We start from the raw sequence: 22,520 nt of genomic DNA, 5'->3' as shown, positions 1-22,520 counted from the left end.
GCCAGGCTGGCAAAAACGAACACGAAATCTTCAAGAAAGGGATGATAGCCTAACGAGTGTCAAAGCACCAACCGGCATTGTAATAGTGGTTCTAAGAATCAATGGAGCATCCATCTGTACAGTGGTGATTTATGCTGTAATTCTTTACTATGAACAGCATATGATATCAGTTTGTATTATCCACAACTCATACCCACGCACCGCTATGCCGTTCCATTTCCATTGTTAGTACAAGTGCCCGGGACTCCGACTGGGCTACCAAGATCCGTCCTATCCTCTACGCTGATGGATAATCATTTTAGAGACATTTATGTTGTCTGTAGCATTCACCGAGCCAGGTTTTAAACGATTAGTCGTTAATCAAGTCGAAATGCAGAACATCTTCGTTCGATGCGGCATGCCTAACTGGATCTCCGTCCGGAAGGATACCGGAGCCGGCACTCGGTGCTGTATTCTAAGCGGGGAGACTTGTGGATGGTTAGTGGATTAGTGGTGAGCAGCGATGCCGAAGAGTTTGCCTGTGTTGCCTGCCATTTTGCTGCCATTGGTACGGAGTCGACGGAGCAGAGGCAAAAGGCGGAGTTTCATGTGATATAGGACATTCCGAATTCGGAACGTGGCGTCGATCCGTTCGGGATACGGCAGGCGGATATCACGGGGAGCCGGCCTGATTCAGTCACCATACAAAACCCCTCAGTCGTTCAAAGCACACCTTTCATCTTTCACACCACAGTACCCATCTCACCAACCACATCTCCACATCCAACCATGACCGTCCAAGGCGTTAAGATCCATTCTAAAGTAGCCCCAAAAGCTCAGGCTGAGCTCTTCACCGACGGCGCGCTCAAGTTCCTCGCCGCTCTCCATCGCACATTCGAATCTACTCGCCAGTCGTTGCTTGTCGCTCGCGAGGATGCTCAACGCAGATTGGACTCCGGAGTTCCTCTCGACTTTCCCAAGGAGACTGCGCACATCCGTGCCGAGCCTTCATGGCACTGCGTTCCCCCTGCCCCAGGTCTGGAAGACCGTCGCGTCGAAATCACTGGTCCAACAGACAGGAAGATGGTCATCAACGCCCTCAACAGCGGTGCAAAGACATTCATGGCGGATTTCGAAGGTATTTCTATCGTCTTGGTTTTTATTGGTGTATCCTTTACTGAATTTTTGTCGTTTCTGGTCGTGTAGATTCCAGCGCCCCCACTTTCGCCAACATGATCAATGGCCAGGTCAACCTTCGCGATGCTATCAGGCGGCAAATCGATTTCGAGACGGGAGGGAAATCGTACAAGCTTTCTGAGAACCCAGCTGTACTCATCGTTCGGTCCGTTGCAGTTTTTGTCTCACCCATGTCTCGTTTATCTGTCTATTTTTGCTTATCTTACTCTCGTAAATCTACAGGCCCAGAGGATGGCACCTTGATGAGCCCCGCGTTACCGTCGACAATCAACCCATGTCTGGTTCTCTGTTCGATTTCGCCCTTTACTTCTATCACAACGCGCACGAATTGGTCAAGCGCGGATACGGACCTTACTTTTACCTACCTAAAATGGAACACTACCTCGAAGCGAGACTCTGGAACGATGTTTTCGTATTCTCGCAGTCCTATATCGGAATGGCCCACAATACCATCCGTGCCACCGTTCTTATTGAAACTCTCCCTGCTGCATTCCAAATGGAAGAGATCCTGTTCGAGTTGCGAAATCATTCGTCTGGCCTGAACTGTGGACGGTATGTCCCTAGAATTTCAAATTATGACCTCATTCTCAGTTTCTATTTTTAGATGGGATTACATTTTTAGCTTCATAAAGAAGAGAAGGGCCGATCGCAGTGCTGTCCTTCCTGACCGCAAAGATGTCACCATGACTGTTCCATTTATGGATGCCTATGTGCGCCTTCTTATCCAGACATGCCATAAGTTAGTCGATTTCACATCTCTCGAAATTTTCCAATTTGCTCAACAATCTTTAGGCGCAAGGTCGCGGCTATGGGTGGAATGTCTGCCCAAATTCCCATCAAGGACGATCCAAAGGCTAACGAAGTAGCCATGGCGAAAGTCCGAGCTGACAAGTTGCGCGAGGTTACGGCTGGTCATGATGGAACCTGGATCGCGCATCCCCTCATCAATAAAATCGCACGCGAGGTCTTTGACCAGAACATGCTGGGGCCTAATCAGGTACGTTGTGCTCAGAGTTGATAAGCTATTCATATTAAATTCGATATCTTATATAGTACTATGTTCTCCGCTCCGAAGTCAAAGTCGCTGCTGCCGATCTCCTAAGCACCGCCGTACCAGGAAAGATTACCTCCGAGGGCGTTCGTGAAAATGTCGAAACATGTCTTGCCTACACCGCCGCCTGGGTTGGTGGAAATGGATGTATCCCCCTCAACTATCTCATGGAGGATGCCGCAACTGCTGAGATCACTCGCGTCCAACTTTGGCAGTGGGTACACTACGGCTCGCGTGTGTCTGACACCGGCGCTCCTATCACTGCGGAGTATGTTGACGCACTTGTGAAAGAGATTGCGCCCAACCTGGGTAAAATCGTTGCTGGTTTGAAGGAGGCCGACGTCAACATCGCCGCTGAATATTTGAAGGGTCAAGTGAGGAGGAGGTGGCCAAGCGAGTTCTTGACGAGCGATCTGATGGGATATTTGGCGGTTAGAGATGGTGTTGAGCCCGGATTGCAACGAGCTGCTTTGTGAGCTCTTTCTTCTCTTCGACCTTTCTCTTTTTTTGTCGGAGTTGACACTCCCGTTCCTCGGTTTCTGTGTAATTGCGTGGGCAATGTTGTTTGTGTATGATACTTGTTGCACTGTTTCCTATTTTCTTGGATCCTATCCTTACGTGGCTTTATGAGATCCTCGTCGCCCCCATTGAGAGGGTATATGTAGCTTCAAAATTAGTTTATTATGTCAATTATATTTAAATCGCAATTTCGTTCAAGCAATTCTATATTTAGGTCGCCGACGCATTTGAATCTCCGACCCCGACATGCCACTGCTCTCAATTTCCCCTCCTTTTTACCACAATTTTTTTTTACTGAAAGGCTAAAATCCCGATTCTTCGGAGCAACTGTCAGAATTTGATATGTATCGACATGGGCAAGGGTAAATTCAGAGGAATTACAATACTATTACTGTATCAGTCATGGGACTCCGGACGACGTGATTCGCAACAATAGGTCAAAGCACCGGTAATCGAGTGCGCTTGGATGTCAAGTTTTCGCATCTTTCAAATGTTCTGGAGAGCACGGGTGTGTCTATCTTATTTACAACAATTCAGGGTACTGATTAGAATCATGGTAGCATTATGTTCGGATGCGGTGGTTGGAGTTGAAGCTAGAAACACTCTCTACGAAGCATATTTTAAAGACGAAAGCATCTCTTCTCGTGTCCCGTTTCCACAAGACAGTAAACCAGGCTAGGAGAAGAAGGAAGAGGCTGGCAAAGAGAATCCGACGTGCAGCTAAAAATGCACTCATTGTATCATTGCCTGGAGTCACAAAAGTCCAGTTACCACCACCGCCGAACCCTCAGTTGCTTATTTCCAATCATCCCCCTAGCGACCTTGAATTGGCACTCATCGCCACCGCAATCGAGAAAGCAGAGACCGAATCGAGACGGTGGACGCATATCCTCGATGAGAGGAGAGCTACCGGCCATTCAACCCGTGCTTGGGAGATGGTAACTCTCCATAGGATAGGACAGGCGAATCGATTTGCTAGCCGACACAAGTCGTTGGTTTCACCAATACGGCGACTTCCTACCGAAATCCTCCAAGAAATTTTTATATGGTTCGCCAAAACTACTGTGGGGTCTGCTGCCCCCAGCTGGAGATATAATAATACACTCCCTTGGGTTCTCGGGCAGATATGCAGTCCATGGAGGTCGGTCGCTCTGAATACAACTGCTTTGTGGGTGAAATTCCCAGCGATTACTTTGAAGAACAAAAGTAAAAAAACCAACATGCAAATTCAGTATCTCAATGAACTCCTTCGTCGTTCGAAAGACGCACTGCTTGATATTTCGATTTACTCGAAGTCTTTAGGTGGGCAGAGGCATAGCGTAATTGACCTTCTCTGTCGACATGCGGAGAGATGGAACTCAGCATATCTCTCTTTGCCAGCCCAAGTTTTGGTTGCATTCCAATCGATAAGAAGTCGACTGTCGGCGCTTCAATCGTTGACTTTGTTGACGCCTATGGTTAATACACTCCCTGGGCCCATCGATCTCTTTGAGGTGGCGCCAGTTCTGAAAAAAGTTGCTGTGGCGAGGCCCTTATTTGGGGATGATGTGATTCTGCCATATGAGCAACTTGTTCACTAAAAAGAGTGCCTTACTCATTTCTTGATTCCTCCAGTCCTTCATTCCCCACTTCTGGAGACGTTGACCATTCTAGAGATCACAGATGACATACTCTTCCCGGCCCTCACCATCCCAAATCTGGTCAAAATGGATGTCGCATTCGAGTATCGATCGCACCCCCACTTCTTTAACCAACTTACACTTCCGGCAATCGAAGATATCACAGTGATTTCCTGCAGAGGAAAATGGATGCCCGGTCTCACTAGCATGCTTGCAAAAAACTCCCCGTCTTCATTAAAGTCATTCTCTGCTCGATTGGAATCCATCGATAAAGACGAGTTATCCAGCGTCCTAATCCATACTCCCCAACTGGTTACATTAAATATCACATTGCCTTCATCCAGTTCTGACATTCTCAATCTTGCCTCTGGATATCAAAATCACCCCCTTTGCCCTCACTTGGAGACATGCTCTTTCTACGCAGATGATCTCATTAATCAAGATCTTACAAATGCGTTAAATCTTTTGGCGTATTCACGTTGCGAACTCGGGAACAATGCAGATGATATCAATGTATTGCTTCCAGGTGAAGTCCGCCCTCTACGAAACCTGACCATTGAATTCGGCCATTCCAATACACTGGTTCATTTACAGCATGGTCGTCTAGAAAATTGGTCTATCACACCAACCTCCACATTGCTCGAACGACTGAACGCTCATTTATACGAGAAATTCCCTGACCTGCCATTCGGCTACTGCAGTCAACCAAAGAAGCTAAGCATAGGCTGGGACGATAAGTTGGGCCGAATTTTAGCTGACATCGAATCTGTCGAAGTGGATCGTGCCGAGGATATATATGTGGGACGCTCGCTGTCCATCATTTTGACGAGACTAACGTGCTCATACAGATGTCCAGGGTCCATTATTCATTGAAGATAATTTCCAACTGGGCCAATTCTGGTCATGGCAACTGCGCTCAGAGGATTTTGGACAAGTGGCAACCTTCTATCGAAAAAAGTTTGAAAGATCGTCGATGGGCTTTCAAGCAACGTTTTGCTCTGGTGTATATCTCCAAGGACAACGGTGCGGTTTATCTTCCGGTATCAAATTATTTCCACGACGTGTTCATCAACCGACTTTGTATAGCTCTTCGAAATTCTCTGGAAAGTGCGATGACAATTGCTTATGGATTGAAAGAAAGGATCTCATTGGCGTCTGTACTGTGGTCAACTTCCATCGACTTTGATTTTTGATCTTCATTTTCGATGCTCAGCCGCGTTGGAATCCTCATTTCCATTCAGCTGCATTTTCTACGTATTATTTTAGTGTACTAATATAGCAAACTACTCATGATCCCAACACAACCTCTGCATCACGCTGCCTGTTATTTACCCTTTCGTATCGAAAGCCGTTCCGTTCCGTTGTCCAGCATATTAATTTAGCGCTGTACCTGGACGGGCCCTAGTTGGGCCTTAGTACTGATTGCTGTAGCCGTGTCCGGGTTTAAACATTAACATTTAGCTTCAATTCTGACCCATATCATCGTTCAGTGGAAAAATCGTACCAGAAGTCAGATTTCTCATGGTAACACTACCTAGTCAATCCCAATAATGAATATATTAATTTTCTTTTGACATGATATAGAACATACAGTCGGTTCTTTATAAAGCACATTGGCTGTATCGTGAGAAATTCGGAGGCAAATCGGGCAGACGACGACGAGCCCTCTTTCTGCCAACAACCACCACGACCGCAACGACTTTCTCCTGCCACGATTACCGTTTGCTTCGCGGGAAAGTCTCGATACCAGTATTCTGTGAATACTGTTTATACCGGATACCCTGAATGGACCGAAGACAATCCACCATTAGACTTTCGGACGATGCTGTTGACCAAAATGGGGTCGCTAGATTTGCGGACTACAGTTTCCAGAGGCCTATGAATGATGATTCCATTATTGCGCCCTGGATTGACGAACCAGTGAGTATGCACTCATATTACGGACCCTTCGAGAGCAGACGCTTGAACTCCAACTTCCACAAGCGTATTACGTTGTGCTGAACGATTCTTCTACAGCCCACTCCACCCCCCAAGAATTCCAAGAGTTTTGGCTTTTCCCAGAAATCATCTCTTGTATCCTTTGCATCGCTACGCCAGAACAGCACTACCAGTCTCCTGCGTTCAATCCGCCCATCCGAATCCTCGTTGTATATCCCAGAAACCAATAAACGGCGGTCTCAAGATGACAGCGAATCTGCGAAAGGAATGCTGTACAGCGGGTCATCTGCCCATTCTGGAGATCTTCGCAAAGCTAAATCGAACCTGAACCTATTTCAGAAACTTAGGACTCGCTCAAGCAAACCTCATTTACGATCCGAGTCTGATGGGAGTGAACATCCTTCTCTCAAGGCCCCTGTTCCTCCCCTTCCAGACCAAAGGCACGGAAATAATCTTTTCAATGGACTTCCTCTACCTATGCCCGTCGCTTCTACATCTACGATACCAATACAAACGCAACCCAAGAAGGGCAAGCCGAAGAAACGGGGAAAGGAGCCGCCTACACCGCCGCCGAAAAATGAAGGGCAGGAGTTTACAGGGGACCTGGATCTCCGTTCGATGGAGGGAATTCTTGATCCTAAGGTTCTTTCTGCGGGAACCTCAAGTTCCATGTTTGGAAATCCTAGTTCACCAAGCAGTGGATCCCAGAGTCATTCCGAACACAGCTCCCAAAACAATCAGTTTGAATTCAATGATCCATTTTCACCGACATCATTGCAAGATAAACGCAAGGCCATCATTCCGAAGGGTGACTATCGAAAGGTGTCGCCAATGACGATCATGCCCCCTTCGGATAGCTGTTTGCCCGTCTCCTCCGCATCCTCGACTACTCTAGGACCTGGTAGTCCAACTGGGTCGCATAACGAGGGTTGGGTGCCTCCCGAAAGTTGGGCCGTCAAGGGTACAGAAGACCCATACGACAATCCGCATACATCTGGCAACCTTGATTCTTCAGATTCTGACAACAGTTCCAACGGCCTTCCTCCGGCCCTGAGTGGGAAAAAAATTCTCCGAGATAAAACAAAAGGGGGGAGGAGAAGAAACGCATCAGGATCCAGTGTATCTCTTCTTTCGACGACAAGTAAAGGGTCAAGATCGACAATTCGTGGAAATGCATATCAATCGATGCCTTTTAAAGTACGGTTCAGCAAAGCGGGCAACAACGCCACCCATATAATCTCCGCAGACATGGTCACAACGGTGGCGGATTTAACAGCCAAACTGAGTAAAAGGCTACCACCTGGAGAAAACCATCTTCAGCATAACCTTTATCTAAGCATTAACGATCGAGGTAAGCTAATACAATTTAAATAAATTTACGCCGTTAATGTATTGTGCAGAGCGTATTTTGGCACCTAATGAACGTCCGGGTGTTATCGTCAAACAAACGATGGAACAAGCGGGATATGATTTTGAAGATGGTCATCATCTACTCGGCGTCGATAGCCTAAATAACCTCCTCAAATTCGTATACAAAAGTCAATTGTTGGCAGGGGTAAGTGACTTGATGATTTACATGTTCATTGGTTAATTTACTTGTTCAGGAAGAAAAAATTGTACTTGATAATTACGACATGGTCGATCTCAGTGGCCGAGGTTTACGGACTATTCCTGTCGTGCTGCATCAAAATGCAGACTCCATCGTGACCTTGCGTTTAGACGGCAATCCTATGCTTGAAATTCCGCTCGATTTTATTCAATCATGCACTATTCTGCGCGACCTCAATTTGACACAAATGTCCATGAAGAAGGTTCCTGCTAGCTTGCGTCATTCGACGAGTCTACATCGACTGAATCTCTCATCCAACTGTATACGAGATTTGGAAGATGCCTGTCTCGACCACATTGAAGGACTCATCTTCCTTGGGCTAATGAACAATCGTCTGGATGTGCTACCATCATACTTCCCTAACCTTCGAGCGCTCAATACACTCAATATATCAAACAACAAATTCCGCGAGCTCCCGTTGGTTGTTACTCAGCTTGAAAACCTTCATGATTTGGATATATCCTTCAATCCAATAACCGAGTTGCCTGACGAAATAGGAAGACTCACTATGTTGGAGCGACTTATCATGGTGGGCAATCGCATTGTCAAGTTCCCCCCAAAAGCTATCAATCTTCACAACCTTCGTATCCTGGATTGCAGAAGAAACCAAATTTCCGACCTCTCTGTGATTTGTATGTTGCCCAATCTTACGGAGCTCAGTGCAGACCACAACGTGGTTCATGCTCTAGAACTTGCGCTTGGCCCTCGACTAACGACTTTGAACGTATCTCATAACGATATCACTCAACTATCACTCGTTCCTGGACCTATGGGTAGGCCGTACGGTTTGACCCTCCTCGATCTTTCGTATGCAAAGCTCTCCTCCCTGGACGACCTAGCCCTTGGCCAGCTTACTTCATTACGTACCCTCAAGCTGGATCACAACTCCATCCGCTCAATACCAGATAGTCTAGGGGATTTGATCTGGCTGGAATACTTGTCGTGCACGGACAACAAACTCGATGCATTGCCAGCCACTCTTGGCAAACTCCAAAAGCTGGAGTGTTTGGATGCACATAACAACAGTCTTACTGAACTGCCTCAGACGATATGGAGCTGCGCCAGTCTTAGTAAAATCAACGTCACTTCGAATTTCATCAACGGCTGGCACGACCCACCAGTGCCTATACACGAAATCCCCATTCTTGATGGAAGTTTGGCCGCCCCAGGGGCAGTTGGTCGGAAGTCTTCAACAGCTTCTATTGGTTTGGGTGGCACCGTGCCCTCCCTTGTTTACTCCCTTTCAGAACTATACCTCGGCGAAAACTGTTTGACGGACGGGCTAATCCAACCTTTGATGGTGTTCTCTCAGTTGAAGACACTGAATTTGTCCTTCAATCAGATCCAGGATCTGCCTTCGAATTTTTTTCGCAACATGCTCAATTTAGAGGAACTATATCTTAGCGGCAATAAGCTAACCAGTTTACCTGTTGAGGATTTCCATCGCCTAGTTAAATTAACGACGATATATATCAACGGAAACCGATTACATACTTTGCCTCAGGAATTGGGCAAAGTAAAAGGCCTACAGGTTCTGGACGCTGGAAGCAATCTTCTCAGGTACAACATTAACAACTGGGAATTTGACTGGAATTGGTATGTCATATCCTAGTCTTAAATTCATAATAATATTTTAACAACGCGTTGTAGGAACTTCAATACAAACCTGAGGTATTTAAATCTATCGGGAAATAAACGTTTGCAGATCAAGGCCGAAAATCGACCCACCAGATACTCTACCAGCCATTCGGGAGTGATGCTATCAGGGTTCACTAGTCTAACACAACTGAAAGTACTAGGCCTGATGGATGTGACTATAACCACCACTGGGAAGGATACTACTGTTGATATACCCGATGAGAACAGCGATCGTCGTATTCGTACCTCCCTCTCAACTGTATGTGGAATGGGCTATGGGATCGCAGACTCTTTAGGGAAGGACGGACATTTGAACATGATCGATCTTGTCCATGAATTCACCGGAAGCAAGCACGAAGCTATCTTCGCGATGTTTGGTCGAACTCATTATTCAAAAACGTTGAAACCTGGGTCAACTCCTAACAGGCTGGCTAAATTTCTTCACGACAACTTCGTCAATGTTTTCAAGACACAAATGGGGGTTATCAATACAAAGTTAGGAAAGGATGGCGTTCCTCCCGCTCAATGGAAAGAGGGTGTCCCGAAGGCGCTTCACTGGACATTTTTGAAGCTTAACCAAGACCTTAGAGAATCTCTTGCTGCTAACCCGCGCAAAAACTCTCAAGCAAGTGTGCAGGCGCCTGACCAACAATACAATCGCATGGGTGCCTCCGGGATTGTCGTATATTTTTTGGACCACACAATCTACGCTGCCAACGTCGGTGATTCTCTTGCAGTCGTTTCCAGACAAGGTGTCTGTCATCAAATCTCAAGGAAACACGATCCATACGATCGGGATGAAATAGCTCGAATCCGTGCGGCCGAGGGATTTATGACACCTGCAGGGCTTGTTAATGAGGAAGTGGATGTCTCTCGCTCTTTCGGGTACTTTCATTTTTTCCCTCCCTTACATGCCCGCCCGGATATCTTCACCTACGATTTGACTGAAATGGACGAATTCGTCATCATCGCCAATCGTGGCTTATGGGACTTTGTGCCATATCAGACAGCCGTTGATATTGCTCGGACGGTGGCAAGAAACGACAAACCTGATCCAATGCTTGCTGCTCAAAAACTTCGTGACTTTGCCATAAGTTACGGCGCTGATGGAAATACGATGATTATGGTGATTTGGGTTGCCGACCTTTTCAACTCGTTATCAAGATCCCGCCAACCTACTCTCGATCCTGTTCCACCATACTACTCCAAAAGGAAGAATGACATTCGCGACCATGGTATCAACCGGCTCAGGGAAGAGGTACCTGCTCCAGTCGGCCACATCACTATCGTATTTACGGACATTCGAAACTCGACTCATCTTTGGGAAGCAAATCCTGGTATGCCAACCGCGATGCGTTTGCACAACAATATCCTTCGCAGACAGCTACGATTTTGTGGAGGTTACGAGGTGAAGACGGAAGGAGATTCATTTATGTGTTCCTTCCCAACAACCCTAGCAGCCGTTTGGTGGTGTCTTTCTGTTCAGGTGCATCTTCTGCATGAATCATGGCCTTTGGAAATCCTGGAATGTGAAGATGGCAAGCCCATCTATAACCCTCAGGGACACCTCATTGCTTGTGGACTTTCTGTTAGGATGGGTATCCATAGCGGCACGCCTCTCTGTGAGCCTGATATCATCACGCAGCGAATGGATTACTTCGGACCGATGGTCAATCGCTCCGCTCGTATCAACAGTAGTGCCCTTGGGGGTCAAATCTTGTGCAGTCTGGATATCGTTCGGGAGATCAATGCAAAAATCTTGGAAGTCGATGAAGAAACAGAATATTCGAAATTGCAAAGTCCGGAGGCCATCGAGGCAATACGTCGCCTGGGTGTTGTGATTATACCCGTTGGCGAGGTCAAGCTAAAGGGGATTGAATTACCCGAGAACCTTTCCATCCTTTATCCAGCTGGTTTGGAAGGCCGTCACGAACTGAAAGAGGCATCATCAAACCCAACAGCATCTGGTTCTCGCGTTCCATTCAGTGTCCCTCAAATCAGGGATCTCGGCCTCTTATGTTTGCGATTCGAAGCCTTGTCCACAGGTCGTGTCTTTAAACCTTTGCCTGACCGCAAACGCAGCATTCAGTCAAATCCAGATGCAGACGATTCCTCTACAACGTCCATGATTTTGTATGGCGACCCGAACCTCCTGTTACCCTCCATCAACGAACACTCCTCTGACTCCGATCTCATGCTCGTTCTGGACGCCCTTACCATACGAATCAATAACGCCGCCAATACTGTGTACCAACAATTCCGCATGTCCACTATGCGGGATGAGCCCCCCTCGCAAACGAAGAATTCTCTTATGTCAGCCTTGGAGCAAGATGGTATCCTCTCCCCAGACATCGTTGCGTACATCGCCTCGAAGATGTGACGTCCTTAATTACCGCTTCATATTTTATTTTATTTCCTACACCGTTTCTATCCCCACATCATTATTATGTATTCGTTCATTTTGTCATCCATCATCATTATTACTATCTCTCGCTTTGTTATATTGCTTTGGAATTTCCTCTTTCTCGGTTAATTGTTTTTTGTCTGTACTTTTTTAGTAGACAACGCGTGTACGTTTATGTATCGTTTCTGCTTGTATTTGGGTTGTCAGCATCTTATTTTCTAACCCACTTTAACATTTTTTTTATTTCCTTTGTACCTATACTTTTGTGCTACTATTGTAAAACAATTGAAATCGCGTGCTCAACGCTATCGTTGCTTCACAGACCAATAACTACGGAGGAAGCATCTACATAGCAGAACTAAGAATACGGAACAATCTGAATCCATACATCCTGACAAGCAGACTTGACATAATGAGGATGGTTGACAACTGGAGAGTAGACTATGTCTTGTCTTCCTCCCGCTGTTGTGTTGGTGCAAAGGCTCCACAGATCTGTATGCCCAGACACTGAAAGCAGTGGATATCCGATGAACGGATTGGAGGAAAGAGGGTTTGGCTAGAATAACTTTGAGGACCGAAAACTTATTTCAATAGATGGAAATGTTGAGCACCTTTGGGCAAAACCCGGCGTATCCAACGGCAGATGACTGGGACGTGAAAGCCTGAGAATCGCCGACATTTGGGGCGTATGGTAACGAGTTGTAGCTTCGGAGTACGCTTCCATACAAGCCAAAGTTGTAGTAGTCCGTGTATGGACACCCAGCGGGGCAGGTCTAAGGCAAGATTCAATGATAAAGGCTTATAAATCAAATAGGGTAACGCCCACCGAAATTATTGTGTAATAAAGGGGATCCGTGAAGGGATTTGTTGGTATGGCGTATAGCTTCGTGATAGGCCCGGAACCACTCTTTGGGACAGCCTGTAGGACATTATTGATGAAGCTCGACGCGTCGCGCCATGTGATGCACGTATTGGGGCTGGGAGGAGTGGCAGTTGAATCTTGATACACCAGCATTCTGTTTCCGGCGCCACAAAGCTCGGTGTTGTCTCCTGGACAAGTAAAGCTGCAATCACTGTCGCTCATCAGCTGCCCGTACGGCATGTAGTTGTCGCACCCTAGATTGAGAAGAAACTCAAGTCTTTTTTGCCATTCAAAGCGTTACGAGCACCTACAGCATTCGCTTCCATACTCAAGACCAGCGAGACCGTATCCATGGCCATTGCAGATGGCTGTACAACGTTCGGCACTGTTTCCACCTGGAACATCAAATCGGAATGCAAGAATTCGTGGCCCGAAGTCCCTAAACCAAACTGTTTGTTGCTAGTCATATCATAGAAAGAAATATGCCTTACTTATAACAGCCTTTATAAAGCCATGTCCCAACTGTTTGCTTTATACCTGGAGCTTGCCTAGTTTTGAGAGATTGAGCCAATGGATTGGCCTTCATGCAATATGCATGAGTTGATGCAGAAAAATAGGACAGATTACGGGTTTACCAATATTTGGGTATAAAGGTGGGCAAGAGTAAGCGTAATGATAAAAGCGCGCATTCTCGTCTCTCGCAGTTGATGCTGCAACCTATGCTATTTATCCTCTTTATACGCTTTCGAAGCATGATAGGCATCGGGATCCCAAAGCTTTGAACCAGCCTAAGAGATGTGAGGGGAATAATCACCGTCGCCCAGCCCTCGTATATGAATCGTCAATGTATTGGTCGAGAGTCTTCTCGATACGAAGCAGTGGATGTACATGGTAGGCATCGACGGATGTGACGTGTATTCTGCAGTCTTGTATTTGAATTCAACAAGAACTAAGGCTTGGACGACATGATCGGTGAAGCTGTAGGAACACGCCCCAGGGACAGGTAGTGATCTATACACTCATAAAAAGGGCGGATGGTAAAGCATTCTATTGAGATATAAGTAACTGTAGTGATTAAGTTCACGGTCATCTATCAAAAAGAAAATGAAACTTCATACCTGACAGATAGTCGTGAAACATGCCAGGCGTTCTGAGTCCAGATGGTACTACAGTGGACTTCGAAGGCCAAGGTACACGATTAATTTAAGTACCAAGATAGCAGTGGAGAGCTTTATCAGCGCATTGATACATCAGAGGTGAGGGGACTGAGCAAGGACTGAGCAAATTCGACGGAGAGTTAGAGGATCAGCAAGCAACAGTTCGGTTAACTAAATAACTTCATTGTAAAGATATTAATTATAATTTATATTAATTTATCGTTGAATCGGAGAACGGAGTCTATTGCGGCATTATCGGCACAAATCCTGAAAACCAAATCTACCAGACATGAGCAGTAATAATTGGGCAACCTGGAAGTTTGCTATATCTCTCAGAAAAGTAATCGTAGAAAATTTAGACGCGTGGAAGTTGCGTGAAGGCGTGGTGATTGATCTGTGAGCTGTGGGTGCTTGAGCAGTTAAGCGCGCGACGCGCGTAGATTAATCATGATCTGCGCTAAATGGAATCTTTGCTGGGAATGTCTACTTGAAAAAGGAACCTTCAGAAACAATAAATAATGTACATGCTCAATTGAACTCCGAAACAGTTTGAGGCCGATTATGAAAGACCTATGCTTTTCAACAACTCCTCTGTGAAGAGAAATAGCTGTTGCTGCTTTTGTTCATCGAGAGCCGCTGGAGCTTGGGTCCGCGCAATATTGGGTGGAAAAATATACGCTCCATGGGATATTTCAGCATTATCTCGAGGAGCACATGCGGCAAACACGGATGTATGGGCACCCAGTTCTTGAGAGTACATCATTGTACCCATGAGCCATATCCAAAAGCGGGGAAGAGGTAAAGTTTTCAGAGACCGTATTGCGCCATCCTGTGTATCAAACTGAAGTGAGCTGGTAGCTCAATGTTCAAGGAATTTAGAAATAAATATACACTTAGAATGGCGCCAGGATGCGCCAGAAGAACCATCACTTTGGAATTGGACGCAGTGAGACGTTTTGTGAGATTGTTGGTCCATAAATGCACAGCAAGCTTGGAGTATTCTGCCCATAATCGGTGTTACTGACATCATCAGGAGTCGAGTAAAGCCGGCGACTTACTGTACCGCTCGAGCGTCGGGAGCAGAGTCCACCGGAATTTGTGGTTCCAGGCCTCAATGGAGCCGTAGTCGAGAAATTTGACATCTTTGTGTCCATCTGAGCCAACCTATCCATCAAAATAGATCGGTCTCCAATGACGAACGATATATGGATCAAACCCTACATTTACGATCCGGACATCGTCCCCATTCGCCGCTGTCGACTCCAGGAGCGGGAGAAGAGTTTGGGTGAAAACAAATGGTCCTAGGTAGCTAAGAGATGTTAGATAGGTGTGGCCTAAGGATATTTGTAAATAGCCCACTTTATTGCCATGTTAAACTGAACACCATCCGCATTGAGTTTGGGGTTACCGAGGTCAGTTATCCTAAAATTAGTTTCCAATGAATTAGGGTCAATATCCGTGTGATTAATTCAAAGAAGATCAGCGCACTGTGCTGCATTATTGACTGCGGAATATTGATTGGCGAGAGCTTGAGAGAGAGAAAGCCTTACTTACTGAGAATATCTAATCGAGTTTCTTTCTCCATGAATTGCTCTGCCGCTGATTTCGCTCCTCGTGGATCTGAGAGGTCGAGTTCATGCCAGATGACCTCTCCAAGACCAGGTTCACGTCCTTCTTTATCGACGCGCACAAGCGCTTCCTTGACCTTCTCATCGTTTGGAGCAGCCATGTATACCTAAATAGCCCCCTGTAGTAAGTCCAAGTACACGCTATATTTTAATTCTCACTTTAGCTCCAAGTCTGAGTAAATGCTGAAGAATTGCTAAACCTATACCGCTACTACTCATCCATGACAATTAGCCGAAATGCAGTAATAGTGGGGATTGTACACTAACCTTGACCCTGTCACGATCACAACTTTGCCTTTCATTGACGGCAGGTCTCGAGCTGGATTGAAATCCTTTGACGGAGCAGCGCCGCCAAACACCATGGTTTCAGCGAGCTAGGTTGTAGAGGAGGTTAGAGGATGGTCGTAAGAGTACAAGGTAACAAGATGTGTTGCAGCACTCATCACGCAATATGATTGGACAATTTTTGAATAAGGAGATGAAATTATTCGTGAGTTATTAATAGAGCGCATCACGGCGCTGGCATCACATAATGTCCATACCCACGCGTGGGTAAGTTGCCTGTCCGTCGCTCGACCTTCCATGACTTTTGAAGTGCGGTATCCATCATGTCTCTCTAACCCCTCGATCCATCAATGCTATTTCTATCCAAGGAGCGGTAGCAATGGTGTTATTTAACCTTAGCATACCATGGAACATATGAGCAATAGACCCATTGCAGGCCATTCTCATAGTCCTCTGAGCTGTTGCCTTGTCGTCCTTATCTGAGCCATGTCATCAACGGTGGTATCCCCCCTCCCACCAAATTTTGCATTCCCAAAATTCGACGCAACACTAGGCGCGCTATACATCGGTGCAGGTCTTGCAACAATGTACGTCTCAAATGACTGCGGTTAATATTGTTTTATATCATGATTATTCTCGCAGTCTATATGGAATCAGCTGCCTTCAGGTTTTCATATATGTGACGAGTCCACGAAGCCGTAAGGATAAAATCTGGTTGCAGTTGTTCGTCTTGTTGCAATTGTAAGTACCTCTATAGTCGGATCTACGTCTATTAGGCTTGACTGACGTTGTTGAAACCGTAGTGTAACTTCATACACCAAACTTCTCCGTGCATACCGCTAATCCATGGAGTTGTTTAGGCTCTGAATTCGGCGGAGCAAGCTGCAATGATGGCTGGACTTTATCGGTTCCTGGTGACCGATTTTCTGAACCCGTTCGCTCTGCCGTCTGGAGGGCCTGGCAGTGCTGAAGTGTCAGTAAACACCTCATTAATTGTTGTCTAAACAAGTATCATTGACTTTAATTCGACATTTAGATTCATATATGTATGTGCAGATGCTACCCTTCCATTCAAAAAAGGCTAAATTATTTGTTAGGTCGAATCTCTTCTGCTGGTTAGAATTCTTTTCTATTCGTTCAATCTAAATATTTTCCAAGCTAAGCAATGTACATACTCGTCTAGGCATGTATCAGCGTAATGATTCAATGGTAAGCGTGTCAAGGTCGTCGCCTATACTTAAAAATTGAATGGTATTTCTATTAGGTTCTTCTGTTGGCGTATATGGGTGTTCACCGCATCAAGCTTCGGATTACGGTCAAGAATTGCTTTTACAACTGTTACAGTCAGTTTGATATCACCTGATTCTGTTGCAATTTTTGCTGATACGACGACGAACAGATTTCTCTGTCAATATTTAGCTTTGGTACGAGATTTAATGTCTATTGAGCACTATAGATCTTACTGAAAGTTTTCAAACAACAACCAGCTAGCTATGTTGGTAAGGCGCCCCACCTCGATATGACGGTAGTTTGTGATTCTGACATCCGTCATTAGACTTGGCTATCAATGGATTCAATCACAAAATTTTGACCGGTAACACACCCGACTTCGTGGTAGGCGTATACTTTGGATCTCGGACATTCACCTATCTCAATCTCTCTTTTAGTTGGCCTTCAAGCTCGCAACATCAAGCCAGATAGCATATGACATCATTCTAACGACAGCAATGAGTCAGTAGCTATCCTGCGGTAGTCCCCTAACTATAGAAACTGATGCTCACTTTATTTCAGCTTGGACTTTGCAACGAGCACGAGTTGGAAGTAAAAGGTATGTCGCCAACAGATGTGTCTTTCGAAGAGTTTGTCAGACTTAAGTCGAATTTGAAGGACTGATCACGTCGTCAAGCTGCTGATGCTGTTCATCATCAACACAAATTTGCTAACGACGTAAGTTCATCCAAAACCCGGCACTCACGGTCCATCTCAAAAGTTGGCATGACTGACTTTCGCTCTCCAACAGAATTCTGTCTATTGTTGGATTGGTAACTGTGAGAACTCTCGACTTTATGTAGCTACATATTCGCCGCATACTGATGTAACCAACCGTATAGTTCCTAGTCCTACCACATGCAACTGTATACGGGGCAATTGGATTCATTCTGGGGAAAAGTAAAGTCACCGTTGTCTCTGGATTAATCTCTGATCTCATCAATCACATCAGCATACTTCAACGCGTTCCTGTCCATGTATGTGTTCCTTTAATATCTTTGAGGCCTTGTCGGGCGCTAAACTTATAATACCTACTAGATTAAACGCGCGTGAATATTTACGCGAGAAGTTTGATAACTCGGCGGACATTCACCCTGATTTCGCTGATGCCGGTTGGAATCATGAAGTACGTGATATCTAGTTTTGAACCCATCTCCTGGATATGCCGTTGGATTAACATCTCTCTAACAGGACACCGAAGAAACGGCCACAGGAACATACGAGCTATCTCCAGGCGAGATACGGTTTGCTTCACATAAGGTTGGAATCACTAGAGAAGAAGCTTGACGCTCCATGTTCCAAGATGGTTGAAAAGTTCTGACTTGGTCCGAGACCTAATTTATGCCAATCGACAGTATCTGATGCCGGATACTATGACAAGTGTATATTGTATTATATTGCATTCATTTTAAGTTATTGCCACTTCATGGAGACCTGATAGATCCGAGGGGAGAAGGCGAAGGCGTCGAGGCTGATCAAGTTGAAGCAGGATAGTGTCCTCTTATTCTGTTGTGGCTGTAGCTTCATGATCGTCTAAGACCCATGCGTTCTCTTTTATGAGTTTCTCCCTTTCTAAAAGATATTTTCCTACCAAAGTCAAAGAACGAAGATGACGTAAAAGTTTGCCCAACGGAATGAAATGGGAGTACAAACCCTCTTTATATTTCTGTGAATGATCAGCTGCCTTGTGGTAAAACCATCCAAGCCGGTCGTTACAGCCTAAACAAAATACGTCCGCGACAGTATGTACGCCAGTGCTTGATCATGAAAGTAATATGCATGGTTGATACGATTTATGCAGAATAAGGCCAGTGGTCAGGTCAACCAAGGGGCAAAGACGTAGATATCGCATTGTCGCTTACAGAAGGGCGCGGTCCTCTCTGCGTCCAAGCTTGACGTTGGTTGCGGATTGCATCAGACTAAATTTGCGTTATCGGTTGGTGACTATCTCAAAAAGTACGGATACTCACTAGCCCCTTCCATCTCGTCCAGAAAATGATTTGCTGATCATTTCATCTTGCAATGTCTATCTTTCATGTCCCGTATTCACAATTGGACCATTCAATATTGTACAAGGCATTAAGAGAAACGATAAACTGTAAAGACCAGATGCGTCATAGCTTTGAACAGGTACTAACGATGACAGTAGAACATTTAGAACACGAATATGTCGGATGGCCGTCGTATGCTTGCACAACAAGGTTGCGCGTATCGGAAGTGGGTGATAGAAGCATTCCGTAGACCAGTTTACTGCAGCACTTTGGCCACCGTTATCTAGCAGCGATGGAGATGGAAGTTCAGTTCAAGAAGAGAGGAAGCAATGCACGATCAGTCAAGTTTCCAAAATAGGGGGGAGGTCGGCCCTTGCGCCACCCAAAGTCCCTATTTTTGGGTAAGGTGTTCAACCCCACTGGTGTCCTGGAGAGTAAATTTCGGCAAATTATTGATTTGTTTTGGAATTTGCCACACAGGCTGCTGTGTGTATAATTAACCCTTTGTATACATCGGTTTCCGAAACAGGGGTATTTCATCACGGCATTTTTGGTACCCTCTGAAAATCACTTGAATTAAAATTGCAATGACCGAGCTTAAAGCTTAAAGCTTTGAACGTTGGACGGCGAATGGAGGTCCTCCTGCATTGTTTCTCAGAGGGAGCAGTGAAGAGGATAAAATCTTCTGGAAATTTTTGTTACCCAACGCGTGTCCGATACCACGAGTTGTCCACTTTCTGGGGTCCTAGTGGCGATTTTGCGTGTTTTTGTTTGGAAGGATTTGGGCCTTTGTTCTATGATCCCATTATAAAGACTTCTGTCACTCAGTTAAAGGCACCATTAGAAAATTTCCACAGCTTGTACAAATCTTCTTAGGTCTTTCCTCCTGTAGTCCCTCCGACACCACCTTTATCACTTGCTATCAGTGGCATTAAAACTCGCAAGGAATTTTCAATATCGTCGAACTTGGGCGCTTAGTAGCATTGACAAGGTTTTTTATTTGAAAGTTGCTGTGCGATTTTCTGTTCTATTTGGTATAATCGTCACTGATACACATGAGCAGATTGATACACGTAGATTAGCAGAAATATGGTCGATCTCCAGCTCCTTGGCCGCTTTGTGATGCTGCAGCCACCTCCTTGCACCAAATGCTCGTCTATGGCATGCCGTCACTTACATGATTATTCCGGACAAAGCTGCCATCTCCAGGGAGTCTGCGATGCATGTCCGCGCCTTCTCGTTGTTGATAAACAGATCGAAGTGCTACAGAATACGATAACTCGACTCGTGAAACTGCGGACGGAAGTCAAGAGACGTATCAATTATAATCACGATAGTTTGCTAGGCCGTCTTCCTGTGGAGATTATATCTATGATATTCGTTTTCTGTGCGTCCGGTCCTCTACCAAGTCGGACACAGGTTACCACTGTGCTGAAACCCGCAAATGCTCCTATGAGACCAGTTATGTTAGAGCCAGGTCTTCTGCTAGGCAGTGTATGTAGGTATTGGAGGCATATCTCAATAAAGACACCGCAACTTTGGACGAGGGTTGCTATCGATCTATCTCGGGATATCGGCAAACTCAACTTGATCGAAGGATGGCTGCGTCGTTCCGGTGGTTTGCCACTGAATATAATACTTAAATCCCGCTACACTTCTCTTCCTCCCGAGCTGGAACCGCTGCTATCACTCCTCAGGTCACAAGCAACTCGGTTGGCTACGCTAACGTTGTCTATGCCTCCAAACGCAATGCGCGACATATTCATCAGGCTCCCGGCACCTACGCGATTGCATTTTCTTCATATAATAGTAAAGGATGTCGGGGAGTCGCCTTTAGCACCTATTGTTCTGGAGCATGCATTGGCACCCACCTTCATGAAAGTAGAAAAATATTGTCCCCCCCAAACCTTTGTGAGATGGGATAATCTGCGTTGTGTCGAGCTGGAATCAATCCAGATGGATGCCCTAGTTCATATCTTTGCCCACGGAACGAGATTGGACGTGGTGAGAGCATACAAAATCAAAGAACGAGGATCCACTTATCCATTGCCTTCTTCGCCCATCGTACATTCTGGTATCAGATCCCTGTCCACTGAGGCATGTCGAGCAGAAGATAATTTTCTTCAATATATACGTCTCCCAGGCCTAGCATCCTTGACTTACGATGTTAAATTGGATGCTCGCGACCTCCAAAGAGCGCACAACCTCCTGGTCAACTTCCTTCGTCATTCCGCGTCGTCCTTGAATCACTTTCGCATTAACTACAAAGTCGATGTTAACTATGAGGCCTTCCCTGATTGGAAAGACCAATGGAAGGCTCTCCCGCAACTCACCGCCTTGGAGATTGACATAACAACAGGCGAAGGCGAAGAGGACGTGCTGTATCTGGAAGAAGAAATGTCAGATTTTATCGACGCTTTTTTCCGCGAACTTGCATATGATCGAGAACCAGTGGTCCTACCGAACCTCCAATGCCTAATCATAAAGACAAATATGTTCGCTCAAGAAAATTGGATTCTTTTTGCTAACATTATCCCACCAGGCGAGCCTGCAAGTTCGAGTGAATCTAATCCTATCGATGTCAGCACGTTAAGCCTTGATCACGGCACAATGACCCTCCCTGTCCATGGATCCAAAAGGCCACTAAAGAGAATCATTGTCCAGATGAGAGTCACTTATCAGAGTTTGGAGGACTACATGCCAGAATCCCTCTGGCTTCGGTTTATGGACCTTCAAAAGAAAGGATTGACTCTCATCGTAGAAGGACCAGATGGCGTCGATCTGTTGGCGCGGATGGCAGAGTTCTATGATTTCAAAGATGTGGACAATCCGTATGATGAATCCGAGACTTCCAGCGACGATTCAGATGAAACAGGTACAGATGGGTCACATATAACGGATTCTGAAGGTGGCGCAGAGGGCCCACAAGACACCGATTCTGATGCGGAAAATCCGCTTCAGGATGTTGACGCTGAATAGAACTGTTCGAGTAAATATATGGTCGCTGATGAAAAATATAACATACATCTTCTTAGAATGGCGCTTCGGACCCTCTACCTGTCTGTGTAAGTACTATTCCTGTATAGTCACTTTTCACAATGAATCCGACTCAGCGTTATTCGAGATAAGACATAAGCATGAGCTACACAGGGTGATTAAGAAGTATTGGATAGTGTAACCTCATCCACCACCCACTATCTTGAGAGGTGCGATCCAATGACGTACGATAATTAACGATCATTTCCCCAAACCAAAGAGCATGAAAAAATCTGTCGATGGCTGTATGCTTACGGCGTAGCTTAGACATTCGTCAAGTCATGCACAAGGGGTGTAAACAGTGGTTGATGTTAATCGAAAGAGGAGGGTCTTGAAAA

At 45.6% G+C, this 22,520-nt stretch overlaps 8 protein-coding genes across 8 annotated transcripts; 6 read left to right on the top strand and 2 right to left on the bottom strand.

The window, feature by feature from the left end:
* Nucleotides 1-768: 768 nt before the first annotated feature.
* Nucleotides 769-2,703, top strand: JR316_0001758 (Malate synthase, glyoxysomal; the record flags this gene model as incomplete). Its single annotated transcript, XM_047887558.1, has 6 exons — nucleotides 769-1,117; nucleotides 1,186-1,321; nucleotides 1,399-1,728; nucleotides 1,781-1,915; nucleotides 1,969-2,173; nucleotides 2,230-2,703. The coding sequence occupies 6 exons, from the start codon at nucleotides 769-771 to the stop codon at nucleotides 2,701-2,703; spliced, it is 1,629 nt and encodes a 542-aa protein (XP_047752481.1).
* Nucleotides 2,704-3,236: 533 nt separating this feature from the next.
* JR316_0001757 (uncharacterized protein) lies at nucleotides 3,237-4,326 on the top strand (the record flags this gene model as incomplete). The annotated part of the gene is made up of 2 exons (XM_047887557.1): nucleotides 3,237-3,254; nucleotides 3,307-4,326. The coding sequence occupies 2 exons, from the start codon at nucleotides 3,237-3,239 to the stop codon at nucleotides 4,324-4,326; spliced, it is 1,038 nt and encodes a 345-aa protein (XP_047752480.1).
* Nucleotides 4,327-4,452: 126 nt separating this feature from the next.
* Nucleotides 4,453-5,558, top strand: JR316_0001756 (uncharacterized protein; the record flags this gene model as incomplete). The annotated part of the gene is made up of 3 exons (XM_047887556.1): nucleotides 4,453-5,163; nucleotides 5,214-5,388; nucleotides 5,452-5,558. The coding sequence occupies 3 exons, from the start codon at nucleotides 4,453-4,455 to the stop codon at nucleotides 5,556-5,558; spliced, it is 993 nt and encodes a 330-aa protein (XP_047752479.1).
* Nucleotides 5,559-6,150: 592 nt separating this feature from the next.
* On the top strand, nucleotides 6,151-11,930 carry JR316_0001755 (Adenylate cyclase; the record flags this gene model as incomplete). The annotated part of the gene is made up of 5 exons (XM_047887555.1): nucleotides 6,151-6,285; nucleotides 6,382-7,654; nucleotides 7,704-7,858; nucleotides 7,908-9,508; nucleotides 9,563-11,930. 5 exons carry the CDS (start codon nucleotides 6,151-6,153, stop codon nucleotides 11,928-11,930), a joined length of 5,532 nt encoding a protein of 1,843 aa, XP_047752478.1.
* A 382-nt stretch (nucleotides 11,931-12,312) lies between these two features.
* JR316_0001754 (WSC domain-containing protein) lies at nucleotides 12,313-13,505 on the bottom strand (the record flags this gene model as incomplete). Its single annotated transcript, XM_047887554.1, has 6 exons — nucleotides 12,313-12,510; nucleotides 12,566-12,727; nucleotides 12,781-13,070; nucleotides 13,128-13,255; nucleotides 13,308-13,396; nucleotides 13,452-13,505. 6 exons carry the CDS (start codon nucleotides 13,503-13,505, stop codon nucleotides 12,313-12,315), a joined length of 921 nt encoding a protein of 306 aa, XP_047752477.1.
* Nucleotides 13,506-14,532: 1,027 nt separating this feature from the next.
* Nucleotides 14,533-15,963, bottom strand: JR316_0001753 (Short-chain dehydrogenase; the record flags this gene model as incomplete). Its single annotated transcript, XM_047887553.1, has 9 exons — nucleotides 14,533-14,802; nucleotides 14,865-14,974; nucleotides 15,032-15,137; nucleotides 15,195-15,282; nucleotides 15,333-15,395; nucleotides 15,462-15,477; nucleotides 15,528-15,708; nucleotides 15,761-15,812; nucleotides 15,869-15,963. The coding sequence occupies 9 exons, from the start codon at nucleotides 15,961-15,963 to the stop codon at nucleotides 14,533-14,535; spliced, it is 981 nt and encodes a 326-aa protein (XP_047752476.1).
* A 1,108-nt stretch (nucleotides 15,964-17,071) lies between these two features.
* On the top strand, nucleotides 17,072-18,442 carry JR316_0001752 (uncharacterized protein; the record flags this gene model as incomplete). The annotated part of the gene is made up of 7 exons (XM_047887552.1): nucleotides 17,072-17,095; nucleotides 17,151-17,229; nucleotides 17,442-17,500; nucleotides 17,678-17,714; nucleotides 18,108-18,132; nucleotides 18,194-18,281; nucleotides 18,347-18,442. 7 exons carry the CDS (start codon nucleotides 17,072-17,074, stop codon nucleotides 18,440-18,442), a joined length of 408 nt encoding a protein of 135 aa, XP_047752475.1.
* Nucleotides 18,443-20,304: 1,862 nt separating this feature from the next.
* On the top strand, nucleotides 20,305-22,125 carry JR316_0001751 (uncharacterized protein; the record flags this gene model as incomplete). The annotated part of the gene is made up of 1 exon (XM_047887551.1): nucleotides 20,305-22,125. One exon carries the CDS (start codon nucleotides 20,305-20,307, stop codon nucleotides 22,123-22,125), a length of 1,821 nt encoding a protein of 606 aa, XP_047752474.1.
* Between the last annotated feature and the right edge of the window lie 395 nt (nucleotides 22,126-22,520).

This window comes from Psilocybe cubensis, chromosome 2 (assembly GCF_017499595.1).
Source record: "Psilocybe cubensis strain MGC-MH-2018 chromosome 2, whole genome shotgun sequence".
Taxonomy (NCBI): Eukaryota; Fungi; Basidiomycota; class Agaricomycetes; order Agaricales; family Agrocybaceae; genus Psilocybe; species Psilocybe cubensis.
The sequence above is the reverse complement of the archived record's forward strand: the minus strand, read 5'-3'. Positions and strand labels throughout refer to the sequence as shown.